General features: G+C 52.9%; 1 protein-coding gene across 1 annotated transcript; it reads right to left on the bottom strand.

Annotated features, from left to right (window-relative positions):
* Window positions 1-6,126: 6,126 nt before the first annotated feature.
* On the bottom strand, window positions 6,127-14,621 carry LOC144151651 (uncharacterized). Its single transcript, XM_077682765.1, has 2 exons — window positions 14,580-14,621; window positions 6,127-8,306 (listed from the first exon to the last, which is right to left on the bottom strand). Exon 2 carries the CDS (start codon window positions 8,289-8,291, stop codon window positions 6,216-6,218), a length of 2,076 nt encoding a protein of 691 aa, XP_077538891.1. The 5' UTR covers window positions 8,292-8,306; window positions 14,580-14,621; the 3' UTR covers window positions 6,127-6,215.
* Window positions 14,622-15,652: the final 1,031 nt, after the last annotated feature.

Genomic DNA, 15,652 nt, shown 5'->3' with positions numbered 1-15,652 from the left:
CAGCCATCCTGGACCAGGTCTCGCGCCTCAACATGGGGGAGAGGTCGTTCGCGTACATTCGCGACTTCCTCTCGGGCCGCACCGCGAGGATCGTTGCCGGTGACATGGAGCTGCCAAAGAAGAGCCTGGGGAGCACGGGTACGCCACAGGGCGCCGTGATCTCGCCGACGCTGTTTAACATCGTAATGATCGGGGTCGCCCAGCGCCTCCAGGGCGTCCCGAAAGTCGGACACACCATATACGCGGACGACATCACGCTGTGGGTGTCCGGCGGCAGTGACGGCGAGATCGAGGCGTCCCTGCAAGAAGCCATCGACGCAGTCGAAGATCACCTAAAAGACACGGGTCTGACGTGCTCCCCGACCAAGTCGGAGCTGCTGGTACTAGCACCAAAGAGAAGAGGAAGCCACAAGAGAGGAGAAGAAGAAAGACACAATAACATCCACCTGAAGACGCGGGACGGGACGGCCATTCCGAGGGTGAAGACGCTGCGAGTCCTCGGACTACACATCGACGCCCACGGACACAACGGCTTCACCGTTGCCAAGTTGGAATCAAAAGTCGCAATGGCCTTGAGGTTGATCAAAAGAGTGGCGTCCAGACACGGAGGCATGAGAGAGGCGAATCTCCTCAGGCTGGTCCAGTCGTTCGCCGTCAGCCACGTTGCATATGTAGCTGCATTCCACAATTGGACGGTGGCGGAGCGAGGGAAAGTGGACGCTCTGCTACGCAAAGCTTATAAGACGGCCCTGGGCCTATACGCACATACCAACACAGAAAGGCTTCTCGAACTGGGGGTGCACAACACCCTCAGCGAGATAGCCGAGGCCCAGGGCACCGCGCAGATCGCGAGGCTTACGCAGACGAGAACTGGTAGGGCTATTCTACGTAGGGTAGGCTACCGGTCGGAATTAACGCGAGAAGGCGAAAGCGAGAGCGGCGGGTGCGGCGGCGGGAGCGGTGGCGGTGGTCGCGGTGGTGGAGGCGGGGGGTGGCCGGCAAGCCGGCCGCCGATGCCGAAGCCGGCGCGGTCGCTGCCGCGCGGGCTGCTCGCCCTCATGCACGTGCCGCCGCTGCCGAAGCACATGGACCCAGAAGAGAACCGAGAGCGGCGAGCGGCCAGAGCGAAAGCCCTGACGGACGTGCACGCGGCGGACACCAACGCCTTCTACGTGGACGCGGCGGAATACCCAGGCCGCCGGGGCACGTACGCCGTGGCCGTGATTGCAGCGACCTCCGGGAAGCTGTGCTCGGCGGGCAGCGTCAGGGCCCGGGACTCAACGCAAGCGGAGGAGCTGGCGATCGCGCTGGCCCTAGTGGACCCACGGTGCGCGACAGTGATCAGTGACTCGCGAAACGCGATACTGAGCTACGCTCGGAACTCGGTGTCGGAGTGCGCAAACAGGGTGTGCGGGGCCCTGCCCCGACGGACGCTACCGGTGGTCCTCAAGTGGTTCCCGGCACACGTGGGACCGGTGGGGACCGGGACCAACCGCAACGAGGAGGCGGACCGAGCGGCGCGCGTGCTAACGAGACACGATGGCGCCGCCGTCGCTGGTGCGGCCGCTGCCGCGGCTGCTGCTGCTGCGCCCGCGGAGGGTGCGGCGGCGGCTCGGGCGGCGGCTGCGGCCGAGGCGAGTCTGCCTCCTCCTCCTACTCCATCGAACGCGGAAGACTACTACAGGGAAGAAGAGGAGGCAACCCCGGTCAGCTCCTACAAGGATGTGCTTGCGTGGTACAGAGAGACTAGGCGCGCCTTCCCGCCGCCACACCGTAAACTCACCAGGAGGGAAGGGGTGCTCGTGCGACAGCTCCAAACGCGGGCGATATGGACGCCCGTGGTCGCCAAGCACGTGTGCCCCGAACTATACCCAACGGACGAGTGTGCGCTGTGCGGGAGCGCTCGTGCGACCATGCAGCACATGCTGTGGGGTTGTCTCAATCAACCACCGACAACAACAACGGAGGAGGACGATGATCCGCTCCCACCAAGCGTGAGGGACGCGGTCACCAGCGTCAACTACGAACTCCAAAAGATGGCTGCCGAGCTCGCGCTCGCGGCCATCGAACGCCAGCGGCCGAAAGTGCGACTTTCCACCACCCCTTGCACGGGGTCCGGCGAGTAGCGCCAGTACGTAACCCACCGGGTTTACGCAGGCATGAATAAATGTTGTTTCTCTCTCTCTCTCTCTCTCTCTGGGAGGTGCTGTGTCCACGTCTCGGTGGACGACTAATGCAATGTGCGGACCACCCGTCTTCATCTGAGACGTATACAGTACGGGCCAATATTTGCCCAACCTGGCCCGCAGAGAAGCCGAGTAGCTTCATGATGGAGCAACCCGGACAATCAATAGACGCAGGGAGTCCGCGGTGCCCCAGGTGAAAGATGGGAGAACGAATAGCTGCACCCGGCCGGAGAACAGTTGGTCGCAGGGAGGCGGCGCTCCAACCGGCTCCTAGAAACCCGCTCGTACTACAAACTCGAGGCATCAATTAGATAAAAACCCAGGAAGCGACAAATCGTATGGTCGTAGAACATGTACGCTGACCACAGTTGGCTTTCCTTTGGCAAATAATTTCTCTCGTTTACATCGTTTTTTTTTTCTTCCTGACTTAGTTTAGTTTTCATTTTTACCGGTGTGTCGAACAGAAAAAATCCCGGTTTGGTTATGGTACCGGTTCGGGTTAATTTATTTCGCTCCAGTTCAGCCCCGGTTCGGCTAAATCATAATCGAACCGGTTCGCAAGCTTGAATCAGGTCGCGAACCGGTTCGGTGAGTTAAATTGTTTGCGGAGTGCGATAAAATATTTTTTAGGTTATACCACCTATAAAAACTAAATACAATTATGGCGTATTCAACATAGTGCGTTTTCTCAATGAAAGTTGCGCAATTTTACAGACAAAACTAAGCAATTATGGCTCGACCAATATTTTTGGATCGACCTCCAAAGCTTGCCGTCGGCCGGGTGCCCCCCCACCTTTTTTTTTTTTTTTTAGGGGAAAGGACCGTTTATGTACAGCCTCCCAAATTTTTAATAATATAGCGGGAGCGACGACCGACCGCTATGTCAGCGCCTTTTATCATGGCGTTCAGCAGCGAAACAGTCGAGAGTACGCGCACGCGCATAGGGCTATCTGTTGTATGAGTGTCGTCTGCTACGCTATTTCCTTCAGACAACTCCCCCTGCCACTGCATCTGAATGAATTTGTGCCCCACGCTGCTTAGCTACATTTGGCTGTAGCGCAACGGCCTTGCAAGATAAGAAAAACAGGGGGTGTCTTGCCTTGAAAAGAAAAGCGTAGCAGACGACGCTCCCACAACAGATAGTTCTATGCGCATGCGCATACCCTCGCCTATTTTGTCGGTGAACACCGTGATAAGGCGCTGACATGCCGATCGGTCTAGAGTTCCTGTATATAGCTCCCCAGATCGGTCGTCGCTCCCGCTATATTATTAAAAATTTGGGAGGCTGTACACAATGACACGGAGGCGACTCGTGCTGCTGCTGGTATAAGCCGCTTTCGGCGACTTCTCGACCACCCAATCGCCCACCGGAGAAGGCCGCTTTAACGAGTGGAAACGTCCAACGAGGTGCTGACAAAAGCAACGCGCGGCACCTCCCTCTCAACAGAAGGCAGAGCATTCCTGTGTTTTACGGCGGCATGGTGCGCGTCGTTGTTCTGCCCCTTTGCGGCGTGTTTGACGACGCCCTAGACCCCGTTGTTCAACGAGCCGCCGGAGTGCCAGATGTCCTTCCGGTGGTCTAACTTCCGTGGTTCAAACGGCTTCGACTCCGGGCAGGTTGTCTAGCGGAGTCAACCTGACACTTACCTGTGCAAGAGGGAAGCGTGTCTCTCGGTGTGTATGTGGGCGTCACTCTCAGCGCCATCGATTGTGGGATTGGTGCGTTCCTGACAATAGCGGAAAGAAAGGGAAAAAAAAGGACCGACCCTACCCGTTTATTTATTCTCGCTCGCGCAGGAGCGCACTGTCTGTTCACTGAGATCGATAATGCAAATACTTGTACATAAAGTTTTCTTTCTCCTTAAACTTCGTCCTCGTGACTGCCCCCGCCCGACGCCAACCTTGTGCACGCTTCGACCACGCTACCCAGCAACAACACCTAGTCGGGCAGTTGGAATAGGTTGCTCCATGGGCTCCCTTGCAGAGACAGCAGAGTTCGGTGTATGATCGGCAGGATTGCGCATCATGACTGTCCCCGCACTTATCGCACCTAAGATTTGGCTTGCATCCTCGATATGTGTGGCCAAATCTCCAACTGTTCTGGCGATGCAACAGCCTAAGCTCCAAAGGGTCTACCATACGCACCAGCGGCCATGCAATCAACTTAGAGAGACATGTTAATCGTGTGAATGTCACGGTAACTGACGCGGTAGGGATTTGCCTTCCATCCTCCACTCTGCTACAGCGGTAGACTGTCGTCACACCTGCCATTTTGAACTCATCTAGGATTCCTCTCAGGGGAGTGTGTTGGATCAACGTCCCGAACAATGCCCTCCACACAAGCGAGGTGCGGAGGATGAAGGCGTTCACGGGAACCGAGGCAAACGATGCGCAACGCAGCACGTCTTTGGATCGGCCCAACACGCCTGCCCTGCCATATTGCCTTACTTCCAAGATGGCCATATAATGCTGGCTCACTAAGCTAAGAATTTTTAGCTCGAATCACACCGTCGCCTGACAAGGAATGGCTTCACATATTCGTCGTCATCGTCTTCGGAGCGGCAGACCCCTGGCGCGCCGACACGACGACGACGACGAAGGCGGGAGCTCCTCCTATGACGTAACCCTGCGGTCAAGCCTGGACGACGCCTGGAGGTCGCCGTGAAACACGCACTCGGTGTTTCTTTTTTTCGTTTTTGCTAAATCCACTGCGTGAAGGTCGTGCCCGGCGCCTCGGGCCGGGGACGCCGGGCGTTCGCCGCGAGGCGCGCGCTCCCGTGCGCTCGGGATTTTCTATCTACACCGGACGGATTTGTGTCGGCGTAAACAACTCTGCAGAAGAAGGTGTTTATGATGCGTAGATTATTCCGTTCTGCGAACTCGACTAGTAGGTCCCCCCTGCTATTTCTACAGCCCAGACCATAGTTCCCAACTGCCTTGTCTCCAGCCTGATTATTGCCTACTTTAGCATTGAAGTCCCCCATAACTACGGTATACTGTTTTTTTTTTTAATTTAGCCATTGCCGATTCCACATCTTCATAGAGGCGTTCAACTAGCTGGTTGTCGTGGCTGGATGTAGGCGCGTAGCCCTGTACCACCTTGAGTTTGTACCTCTTATTAAGCCTAACTACAAGACCGGCTACCCTGGATCCCAACCATGACCCCGGATCCCAACCATGAGGCAGAGATAATTAGAAGGATAAGAATGCGGTGGAGTGCATTCCGCGGGCATTCTCAGATAATGAATGGCAGCCTACCTCAGTTAAGACTGACTGAGGACAGGATTGCCTTTGCGTAACATGCCTTCCGCGAGCACTGCAAGGGGTGTTCGCTTCCCCCGCTTTGCAACTGTGTTGTGTCTCTTCCGCGTGTGAAGCTGCTTGTCGAGTCTCTCGCATTGCACCATCCCGAGCTTCATCAATGAGTTTGTCCGGCCTCTAGAAACTCACTCACTGAAGGACTGAGCGTGGTGCTAGCCACTGACTCCGGTCAAAGGTACAAAATTTAAAGTGGGGTTTCCCTGGGCTATGGTACGCTTCCAAGTGGAGTGTTCCAGGTAAGATCAGACTACGCGAAACCTTTACGTATGTCTGAGGTGGTGGGCTCCGCGAATGAGTTTGTTTTTTGGCTTTGCGTACTCGTTTCGGCGTAGTCTTACAGTCGTGACTTCGCGAACCGCGGCGGTACTCTGTGGCCACTGCGCAGCCGCGGCTGGGGCTGCGAATTGTTTGCAGAGCGGCACGAAAGGAATTAGTTTAGAAGGAATTGATAGATACGTTTCTCACTACACGCTATTCGTTAAGTGCGATCAATAGATGGATCCAAACCATGAACAAAATGCATCGCGGAGCGCAACTCTAGCATGCATTCGCCTTTTGCAAACGCTAATGAGCGTTGTGGGCTATCGTCATAGCCCGGAGCTCGCAACTAGCAACAAAATCGGACAAAACGTAGCTTTATTTGCGAACCTGCCACAGTTTTTCAAGGCAGCACACACTTTCACCCACGCAACTACGATGCTACCTGCCTCAACGACCCACCACCTGTTGTTGCTGCGCCATGCCACCGTAACTATAGCTGGAGTATTTGCCTCCTGCGATAGGTGAGACGGCCGCGTGCAGGCCAGCGCCATAGCCAAGACCACCAAGGCCAGCCATTCCCATCCCGCTATGCGAGCCGTATGAGCCGTGGAATCCGTGGTACATGCTGCCGGCGCCGTAGCCAAGGCCGCCGTGCATTGCGTGCATTCCGCCGTAGAGCCCTGATGCGCCGGTGCCGAGGCCATGAAGTCCAAGTCCGCCCTGCATTCCATGCATTCCACCATAGAGGCCTGACGTGCCATAACCGAGGCCCCCATGAAGTCCGAGACCGAGACCTCCGTGCATTCCATGCATTCCGCCGTAGAGCGATGATGCGCCGTAGCCGAGGCCGCCGTGCATTCCGAGACCGAGACCCCCGTGCATTCCATGCATTCCGCCGTAGAGGGATGATGCGCCGTAGCCGAGGCCTCCGTGCATTCCGAGACCAAGGCCGCTGTGCAGTCCGTGCATTCCGCCATATAGAGCCGATGCGCCGTATCCGAGGCCGCCATGAACTCCGGCGCCACCCAGCATGCCATGGCCGAAAGCGCCATGCATTCCGTGGTAAAGACCACCTGCACTGTAAGCGCCGTGCATTCCGTTATAGAGGCCAGCTGCACCGTATCCCATGCCTCCATGGAGTCCTCCGTTGTAGAGACCTGCTGCGCCGTAAGCGCCGTGCATTCCGTTATAGAGGCCAGCTGCACCGTATCCCATGCCTCCATGGAGTCCTCCGTTGTAGAGACCTGCTGCGCCGTAGCCACCAAGCATGCCAAGACCTCCGTGGAGCATAGGAGCAGCACCGCCAAAACCGGATTGGAGGCCTGCACCCAAGTAGCCTGCTCCCATTCCGAGGCCACCCTGCCCCAGGCCATACGACATTCCGTAGAGACCACCGCCTCCGTTTAGGTAGTGCAGCGTCGTGCACTGCTTCCTGATGAGGCTGTGCAGAGCGCCTCCGACCGGGCTCATTCCGCCAATTCCTGTCATTGTCATTGCTCCACCGATGCCGTGTCCGTACATGCCCTGGGCCATCATACCCGGTGCCATCATGGTAGGGGCCATCATGGTCGGGGCCATCATGGTCGGGGCCACCATGGTCGGGGCCACCATGGTCGGGGCCATCATGCTCATTCCTCCGTAGCTGGGTACCATGCTTGTGTGGACCATGGATGCCATGGCTGCGTGGGCAGCGTGCGCTTGCATCAGGCGCTGGTGGGCGTGTTGGGCCATCATCTGGGCCTGCTGCGCAAAATTCTGGTGTGCCATGGCCTTGCGGATGAGGTGGCGCCGGGCCAGCGATGCCTGCAGCTGAGCGTTTTCGACGGCGTCGGCCGCCGCCAGCGCCTGGCTCGCAAGGAGGTTGTGTGTGTGAGCGGCGTTGGACAGGTGCTGGTGCTCGGCGGAGGCGAGTCCAACCTCGGGCGAGCTGCCAAAGTGGAGGCTGCGGCTCACCAGCGCCATGCCGCCCATACCTCCCAGAGCACCGCCCAGGTGGTGTCCGATAGTGCCGATGCCTCCCAGGAGGCCGCCAGCCAGACTCTGGCCCACTCCGCTGATGCCATTCAGGAGGCCGCCACCCACATGGTGTCCCACGGCGCCTACGCCTCCCAGAAGGCCACTTCCAAGCTGGTTCACCACTCCTAAGCCTCCGGAAAGCACGTGGCCCGCCGCGTCGAGCGGCGCGTGCAGGCCGGCCCCCAAGAGGCCCCCTTGCATGGATGCAGAGTGCAGGCCGGCCCCCAAGAGGCCCCCTTGCATGGATGCAGAGTGCAGGCCCCCCATCATTGAACCGCTGCCAAGTCCCATGGAAGACATGAAGGGCGCCGCGTGGACGGTGGCCGTGTAGGGTTCGTGGGAACCAAATGACTTCGATTCGTGGTGCACCACTGTCTGCTGCTGAGCACCGCCGAACATGCCCACTTGGCGAACCGGCCTCCTCGGGGGTGCACCCTGGGCGCAACCCTGCCTGTGCAGCAGAGTTGCGCACAGACAGATCGCCGACAGAAGCAAGGATCCAGCCATGTCGGGGACGGCAGCCTGGGAAACAAAGTTCACACGTAAGCTGAGGATGTTAATAACGCGCAATCGAGGGGCGTGTATCAAGTCAATGGCTTCAGCTATCCTGACATTATGTCGAAACTGGATGAAGAGGTGGGCAAGTGGCCCCACAAACGTCGACCTCACGCCATCAAATCTGCTGAAATTGCACTTTTCCCAACCACGCTGGGGAAAATGATTTCATCTTGAAAAAACTGTCCGTGCATCTTGAACGTCTTTCTAATGTTCCACGACATTATTTACTCGGGTGATGTGTTTATTACGAACCAATGCAACGAGCCGCAAGTCTAATTAAAGCTCTATTATATAGCGTTAGGAGATTAAACGGTCATGGAGGGTGGAAAGTGCGTAAAACTAAGCCCACCGATCATAGACACGGTTTTAATTACAGCCCTAAGCTCATCTATACTCCGCTTCGTTGGTTGTGCCCCGATCATCCCTTGAGACCTCGTTATGGGGGGTTGGAGGGCAAAACTGACTAAAAACTGGATTTTTTTTTCATTGTAGTGGCAAAATGTGCTAACATACTTCAAAAACGTTCCCACGAAGTGCCATCTTCAGATGCCCACCAGAAGTCGTTCAAAAATGGCGCCAAAGAAGCCCCCATTTGGCCCTGCCGAGTCACTGAAAATTTCTTGTGACCCAAAGTACTATTTAGATTGTTAATTGTCTTTTAAAATGCGTAATAACGTTTATTTTTATAATTACTTACAATTACAGCGCATAGTTACCTGAATTTTTCTGTAGTTCAGTACATGCCGCAAGGGCACTGCGTTAGTTGAAACTGCATTGCGCATGCATTGCGAAACGCTTGTTTATGTCAATTACGTCGTCTATCATTCCGTTTGCTCGCGAATACGTGGTTTTATTTCGACAGATTAGAAGGAGTTTTCATGACTGAGGTTCCCTGTGCTAGTAGCATTGCCTCTCTTACCTCAGAATCCACACAAGAAGCGACAATTTGAAAAAATGAAACAAAAACTTTGAAGCGTGATTTCTCAAAACACCATTCCCGCTGAGAAAAAGAACATTTTCTCTTCATCTATTTAAGTTCCTAAAAATCATATTTTTGTGAGTTGTTTATCAATTCTATATGCACATTCTGAACCAGAATGAGTATATTCTCGCCAAAATTTGTTTTTTTGTTTATTCACACTTCTTTCTGTGGAAAATGATTAAAATTTGAGTTAGTGGTATGTAAATATTTTTTTTAAATTAGCGGTTACTTGCACCATTATTATTTTGGTTCAGAAGGAAGGCTTAGGCACTTAACACATATGGAGAGCGTTTCAGACCTTTGCCTCTAAAACATTTATGAAAATGTTCCTTAACCGAAGAAAAAAAGCTAAAAAACTCTAGAATTTTATTTTAAAACTCAATGCATATATGTGTATGAAATTTTGCACACGGTTAGCACGTTATTAGTAGACATATCCTCCGAAATTTCAAGTTGATTACTCAAGAAGAAGGGAAGTTACCCGTAGACGTAGTTGGACACCTGTGTGCACTATCCATCCCCCCTGAACTCAGCCTGTGGCAGAACTGACTAGCCAAGTAGACGACTGGGGCCAATCTGACGTCCAGGTTGACCTGTAGAGGTCGAAAGCTCTGTAGCATGTTCACCTCTGACATGAGTGCGTGCGGCGCTAGCTTTAGTGCGGCCTTCAGGTTCGTGGCGATTTTGTCGACATCAAGGTCTTGCGGTGTCTCAAGCGAGTACAACGTTCCCAGCTACACAGCAAGCGAGAGGAATTCGAAAGAGGACCTTGCCTCGCGCGCGAACTGGTTAGCCCGTTAATTTCCTTTGAGTCCCGTGTGCCCTGGTACCCACAGTCCGTTCCCAAAGACCAAGAAAAACTGTTCTGGCAGTAGCCAGACGACCGACATTTTTGTTCTGAACAAGGCCCCTTTCCTCACTGCGTTTAGCTGATAGTGTGAAAGTAATCCATCACGAGCAAGACGCAAAAGCGGAAGACGATAAAAGAGACAACTGGGCGAGCTTGTTTGTCATACTTTCTTCATTCTTGTCTGCTTTTGCGCTGTGGGTGTCACTCACATAGTTATACGCGCAGTGGCACTCCGCGTCATCATCATCGCCAGCCTATTATGCGCCATCATCGCCAGCCTATTATGTACTGTGTGTTGTCTTCCTTCGCTTGTCCTGTCCTTACATGCGCATTTTTATTACATCATGCCAATATACCAACTAGCCCCTCAGATCGCTTTGATGAGCCTATTTGTGTCCACTGCAGGACGAAGGACTCTCCCGTTAACTGAGAGGTTTAAATCGACTACTGCACAAAGGTGGCTTGATCCTTCCCTAATGACATATTTCTGTTTGCGTACCAGGTAGCCTGTTTAGTAAGGTGTTACTTATCTATAGACCTTTTTATTTTCTTCGTCCTGGGAGCTTCCGTTTTATAAGTGGACTGTGCTAGCGGCACAACAATTGGCGCAGTCGACAGGAAAATGTAACTGCGCATGCGCAACACAGCCCAGAACATGATTTGATCTTATTTAAAGATTAACGGATGAAAAGGTTTATATTGTAGTCTGACTTGGCGAGCGACGATGTCCATCGGGACAGTATTTTACTATTTTACCAATGCTGATATTGCAATAAAGAACATTGGCGAGACTAGTGATTGGTACGGTTGGTCGCGAGAGTGTTATTCTTTTGTTGTGCCATTCGCTGTTTCTCGCTTGTCGTCTCTTCGACAACGAGGCTGAAGTGAGGTGTATGTGACCGGTGGTTAGAGTTAGTATTGCGACGAAGGCGGGGTCGCCAGGGCCGAGAGAGCTCTGCGAAACGAGATTCCGTTCTCACGTGGGTACAAGCCCGGCGCTTCTTGTGGGCACCCAGCGCCATCTGTTGCTTCGTTCACCCGCCGCGGTGGCTCAGTGGCTAAGGCGTTGCGCTGCTGAGCACGAGGTCGCGGGTTCGATTCCCGGCCGCGGCGGCCGCTTTTCCGATGGAGGCGAAAAGCAAAAACGCCCGTGTGTACGAGACTTCGGCGCACGATAAAGATCCCCAGGTGGTCGAAATTAATCCGGAGCCCTCCACTACGGCGCGCCTCATCGCCTGCGTTGCGTCGGCGCGTTAAACCCCACAATCAATCAAATCAAATCAATGTTGCTTCGTTCGGAACACTCCTATTTTTTAAGCAACTGCTAAAGGAGCCCCGCTGTTCTGACTGCGCAGTCTTCGAGGGTTTTGGGACGAGCGGGCTTGAGCCCCAGCCGCACCAAATTTTTAAAGCAAAGCTTTCTACCTCTACCAGCCAACGGTTCCTTCGCGGCGTGCGGGACAAGAAACTCCTGACGCGGCGGAAGAAGGGGAGGGTGGTTTTCGCTCACGGAGCACAGTGTAGATGGCGCGGCGAACGCGCGCTATTACCCAGCCTTCTCTGCGCGCCGGCGGGCGCGACGGCGGGAGCCATTCCGTCGGCTTTGTCGCCTGCTTTAGCGACGGTTGTTTTAGGCCTGTTTTGGCGCAGCTTCGCGTCCATTGCGCGCTTCCTTCGCGCGGCTTGATTAACTTGTTCGACAGCACCTCCTGGGTAACCCGGACCCGACGAAATTAAGTGGTCGCACGGCAAAGATACGCTAAGGATTGGTTTGCAGAGCGGGAAAACAAAATGTAGAGACCACGTACAGACATCTGGCCACTACAGAAACGCCACCTTTTGCGCAGTGCTTGTCATGAATGGGTCTGCGTTTTCTAAATTGGTGAGTACCAATTCGGTTGTGTTTTAAGAGGTATTTCAAAAGGCGAAAGGAGCAACTGGTTCTGATAAATAGCGATTATAAGAGTTCCCTCAGCTTTCTCGAAATTCTCAAACTTACTAAACTAACTAGTTTCAATCGGAATAAATGGAAATCACTAAGCTCACACGCCGAATTGTTTCGGTGTCTACGCTTGTGTCACGGGGTGGTGTAGCCCCAAGCTAGCACATCAGGACAGGTTCCGCTGTCTCACCCTTCGAAAGACGCTTCTCTCCGTTTTCTTTCTGCCGACCCACGGCTGGGCTACAGCGACGGCGTCCGCCGCTCTAGCCCGACCGTGGCTGACGCTTCGGCGTTCGGGATGCCGCCCCCGCGAATTCCAGCTAACGGCTGGCCGAATCTCTGGTTTCGTTCTTTGTAGAGCCACGTGTGTGAATTCAAGTGACGTCGCATGGGCAATTGTTGTGGGTGACGTTTAAAGCTTTGCTTTCCAACCACCTTCACAGAGTGGATTGGATTGGATTAGATCCAATTTTTTTTTTCAAGACTCGTGATTCTTTTTACTGGAACCCTTAGATCAATTGTGCGTATTTATTATCTAAATAAAAGTGGCTTGATACTATTTATGTCGGTTTAGAGTTGGGCAGCGGCGTATCAACACGTTTAATTAACGTTTTGCATCGCACCAGATGTGCCCGGCTTGTACCCATCCTGAAACGGAATATCGCCTCGGTCGACTCGGAATATCGCCTCGGCATATCGCCTCGGTCGACTCGTGCCGAGCGCTGCTTCTGGCTCGCCATCGTCCTCGACCATCACAGCACGCCGCATGTACAAGATAGAGGGACAGCACCCTTGCGAGCGGTCATACTAATCAATAGTTTTCGTCAATGTCAATTACAGTGCACAGTTGAACCTCGTTGTAACGAACACTTATGTAGCGAATTATCGGATATAGAGAACTAAATTCAAACTTTGGCTGGTCACGCTTTGTTTCAATGACACGTTTTCTTTTATAACGAAACTGAAACCGTGATACCCGCAGGCGATATCAGATATAGCGAAGAAATATTTGACCAGCAGGGTTAGAAGCTACTTGAAAAAAAAAAAAAACCGTCGCCCGAAACCGCAGAAGTATAAAGGCCTTTTTGTCCGTGGACACTGTGGAAGACGTCATCCTGCTCAGTGCTGTGAGTAGCCACCATACGAAGATCACATCTTTCTTCGAATAAATAAGGACGCAGGCCTGCTTTGTCAAGTGAACCTTGTCCTGTTGTAATTTCACGTACTCATGTTCCGGTTCATTCAGCTTGAAATGAGCGGAGAAAGATAAGAGTTACGTTGTTTATAGTGGGTTCGAAGCCCATAAAATGCGTTTTTGTATCAAGTCTTTTTGCGCGAGCCATATTTTCGATTTGTTAGAGCCGATTTTTACCTCTACTGTTACAACGAATATCAGATATAACAAACTAATTTTCTGTCCCGATACTATTTCGTTATAACGAGGTTCGACTGTATATCTAGAACTGCGTACCTGGAGATGTAACTGTGGGCGAAGACCTGTACGGAATTTTCAGGATGTTCATGGACGGACTAACAGGCGCACGCCATCGATACACAAAGCATATGTGGCATCTAGAGAGCAGCACTTTCCAAAAACTTAAATACGCGTCATGCTCAGCGGTGGATATTCAAAACCCATAGGGGTGGAGTTGCTTTGATTTATTCCATACAGATCGGGGATGAGAGAGGAGTTTTAACATAAAGTTTAACCATTATTCATTGATCAGTACTTAAAAAATTTGGGGGTTTTTCGCACCGGCGCTGCATCTGGACCACAAGGCACGCCGTAGTAGAGGCCTACACGGATTAACTTAGACAACGTGGGAATTTTTCGCGTGCGCCGAAACTTTGACACCCTGGAATTTTCGTGTTTCGCCTTCATCAGAAATAACGTCCGCTGCAAGCGTGAGCGAACCCGCGTCATCGGGCTCAGCAGGACAATGCATCAGCCACTGTGGCAGGTTCTTCGCTCAATCTCCCTTTCAAAACCAATAGCCAGGTCGTTGAGCCATCCACGGTTAAGCCTTGCCCAGATAATGCAAGAGGAATGTAGCTTCGAGGGCAGTAGCTTCTCGTGCAAAATCGATCTTTTGTTTTTCTACACCAAGAGGTGACAGAGCGCGAATTTCGATAGTGCGTTCCACTTTCGCTGAAAGCACAAGTTTATCCTCAGAATCAATGCAACAGCTGTATAATTATCCTATATTATCCACGGCATCATGTATTCAAAGCGAACACATTCTGATTGCACAGAACCCATTAAAAATTTCTCGAGTGGCCAAATGTCAATATCAAATTTCTTACAGTCACGCCAGCGTTCGCGGTTGCGTCTAGAGATGACGATACCGCTATTGACGTCCTGTAAAACCGTCCCTGGTGTAAACTGAACCCCGTTCCCTATTCTCGGCTGAGCCCGCCAAGAACAGCCCTGCCTTTCACGTACAGAGTACTGTTACTACTCACCTCCGGTGGCGATCAGTGCACGAAGGCTCCCACGGACCGAGCATACCGGAGGGTCCGCCTTTAATAGTGATCCTTCCCTCGACCAGCGGTCACTGTCTCGCAGCATCACGCCCGTGACGTCCATCAGGCGAGCCCGCTGCCCACATGACACGCACCCGCGCTGATGTACGATGACTCCGAACATTCACGGACACCCTTCCCATTACAGCCAGCAGCTGCGATTCGTGCGACTACTGCGCGCTCCCTTAACAGGCGCTAATTACCGGTCTCGTGATAACAAACGCGGCACGGAGCCCGTGTCCGGCAGCAACGGTTCGCGGTATAGGTCCCGACCTGGCGACGCGTGGGCCCTACTCTGCTCAATGACCGCTTCTCACCGGCGTTCTTTCTTTGTGTTAGCAGCCGCCATGTGTAGGGCCAGGCGCCGGAACAGCGGCTAATTAGGAATGTCCCGCTTGAGTCAAGCGGGCATGCTTCAGCTTGAGTTTGTTTCGGAGACAACGCACACCTTAAAGGTTAGTGCTGACTATCTAATGTTGGAACATTTTGAATAACGAGAGTATCTCTGTCTTCGGTTCTCCTTCCCTGACACCTCGCTCAGCACGCATGCCTTCACGGCTATACGAGGAGCAAACCTGCAGCTTACTCGTTTAGCTGAGTGGTAAAAAAATCGGTCTTGCTTCCGGCTGGCGAGAGGCACACAGCATGGTCGTAAGTTATAAAATATACACACCTCTGAGTGCGACCAAAGTTTAAAACAGAAAAATTCGATTTTGTTGTTTGTGTTCTGATTTACCAAATTATTTACCTAAAACAAAATTATCGTATTTTATGAAGTGAAGATTCTGGATCGTATCAGCCCCAGGGTTGCGAAGCTACGAAGGTAACAGCCAATGCCGCAAGCATTTAGGGAATTTTTCTTCCCTGCCGCTCTAAGTAAAGCGCTAAATTCAAATAACCTGCCAGTCAAGAGCAGCTCTCAGGTCACAGATACAAGACCAATCTACGGCACTGGAATACAAAGCCGCAGTTATTAGGATAGAGTTCTTGCAGCCGCACGTACAAGCTTCTTT

This window comes from Haemaphysalis longicornis, unplaced genomic scaffold (genome assembly GCF_048455015.1).
Source record: "Haemaphysalis longicornis isolate Haplotype H1 unplaced genomic scaffold, Haemaphysalis longicornis Haplotype H1 scaffold_9, whole genome shotgun sequence".
Classification (NCBI taxonomy): Eukaryota; Metazoa; Arthropoda; class Arachnida; order Ixodida; family Ixodidae; genus Haemaphysalis; species Haemaphysalis longicornis.
The sequence above is the reverse complement of the archived record's forward strand: the minus strand, read 5'-3'. Positions and strand labels throughout refer to the sequence as shown.

Excerpts from the sequence above, each read along its gene's own strand:
- LOC144151651 (XM_077682765.1), bottom strand. The coding sequence starts at position 8,291 with ATGGCTGGATCCTTGCTTCTGTCGGCGATCTGTCTGTGCGCAACTCTG.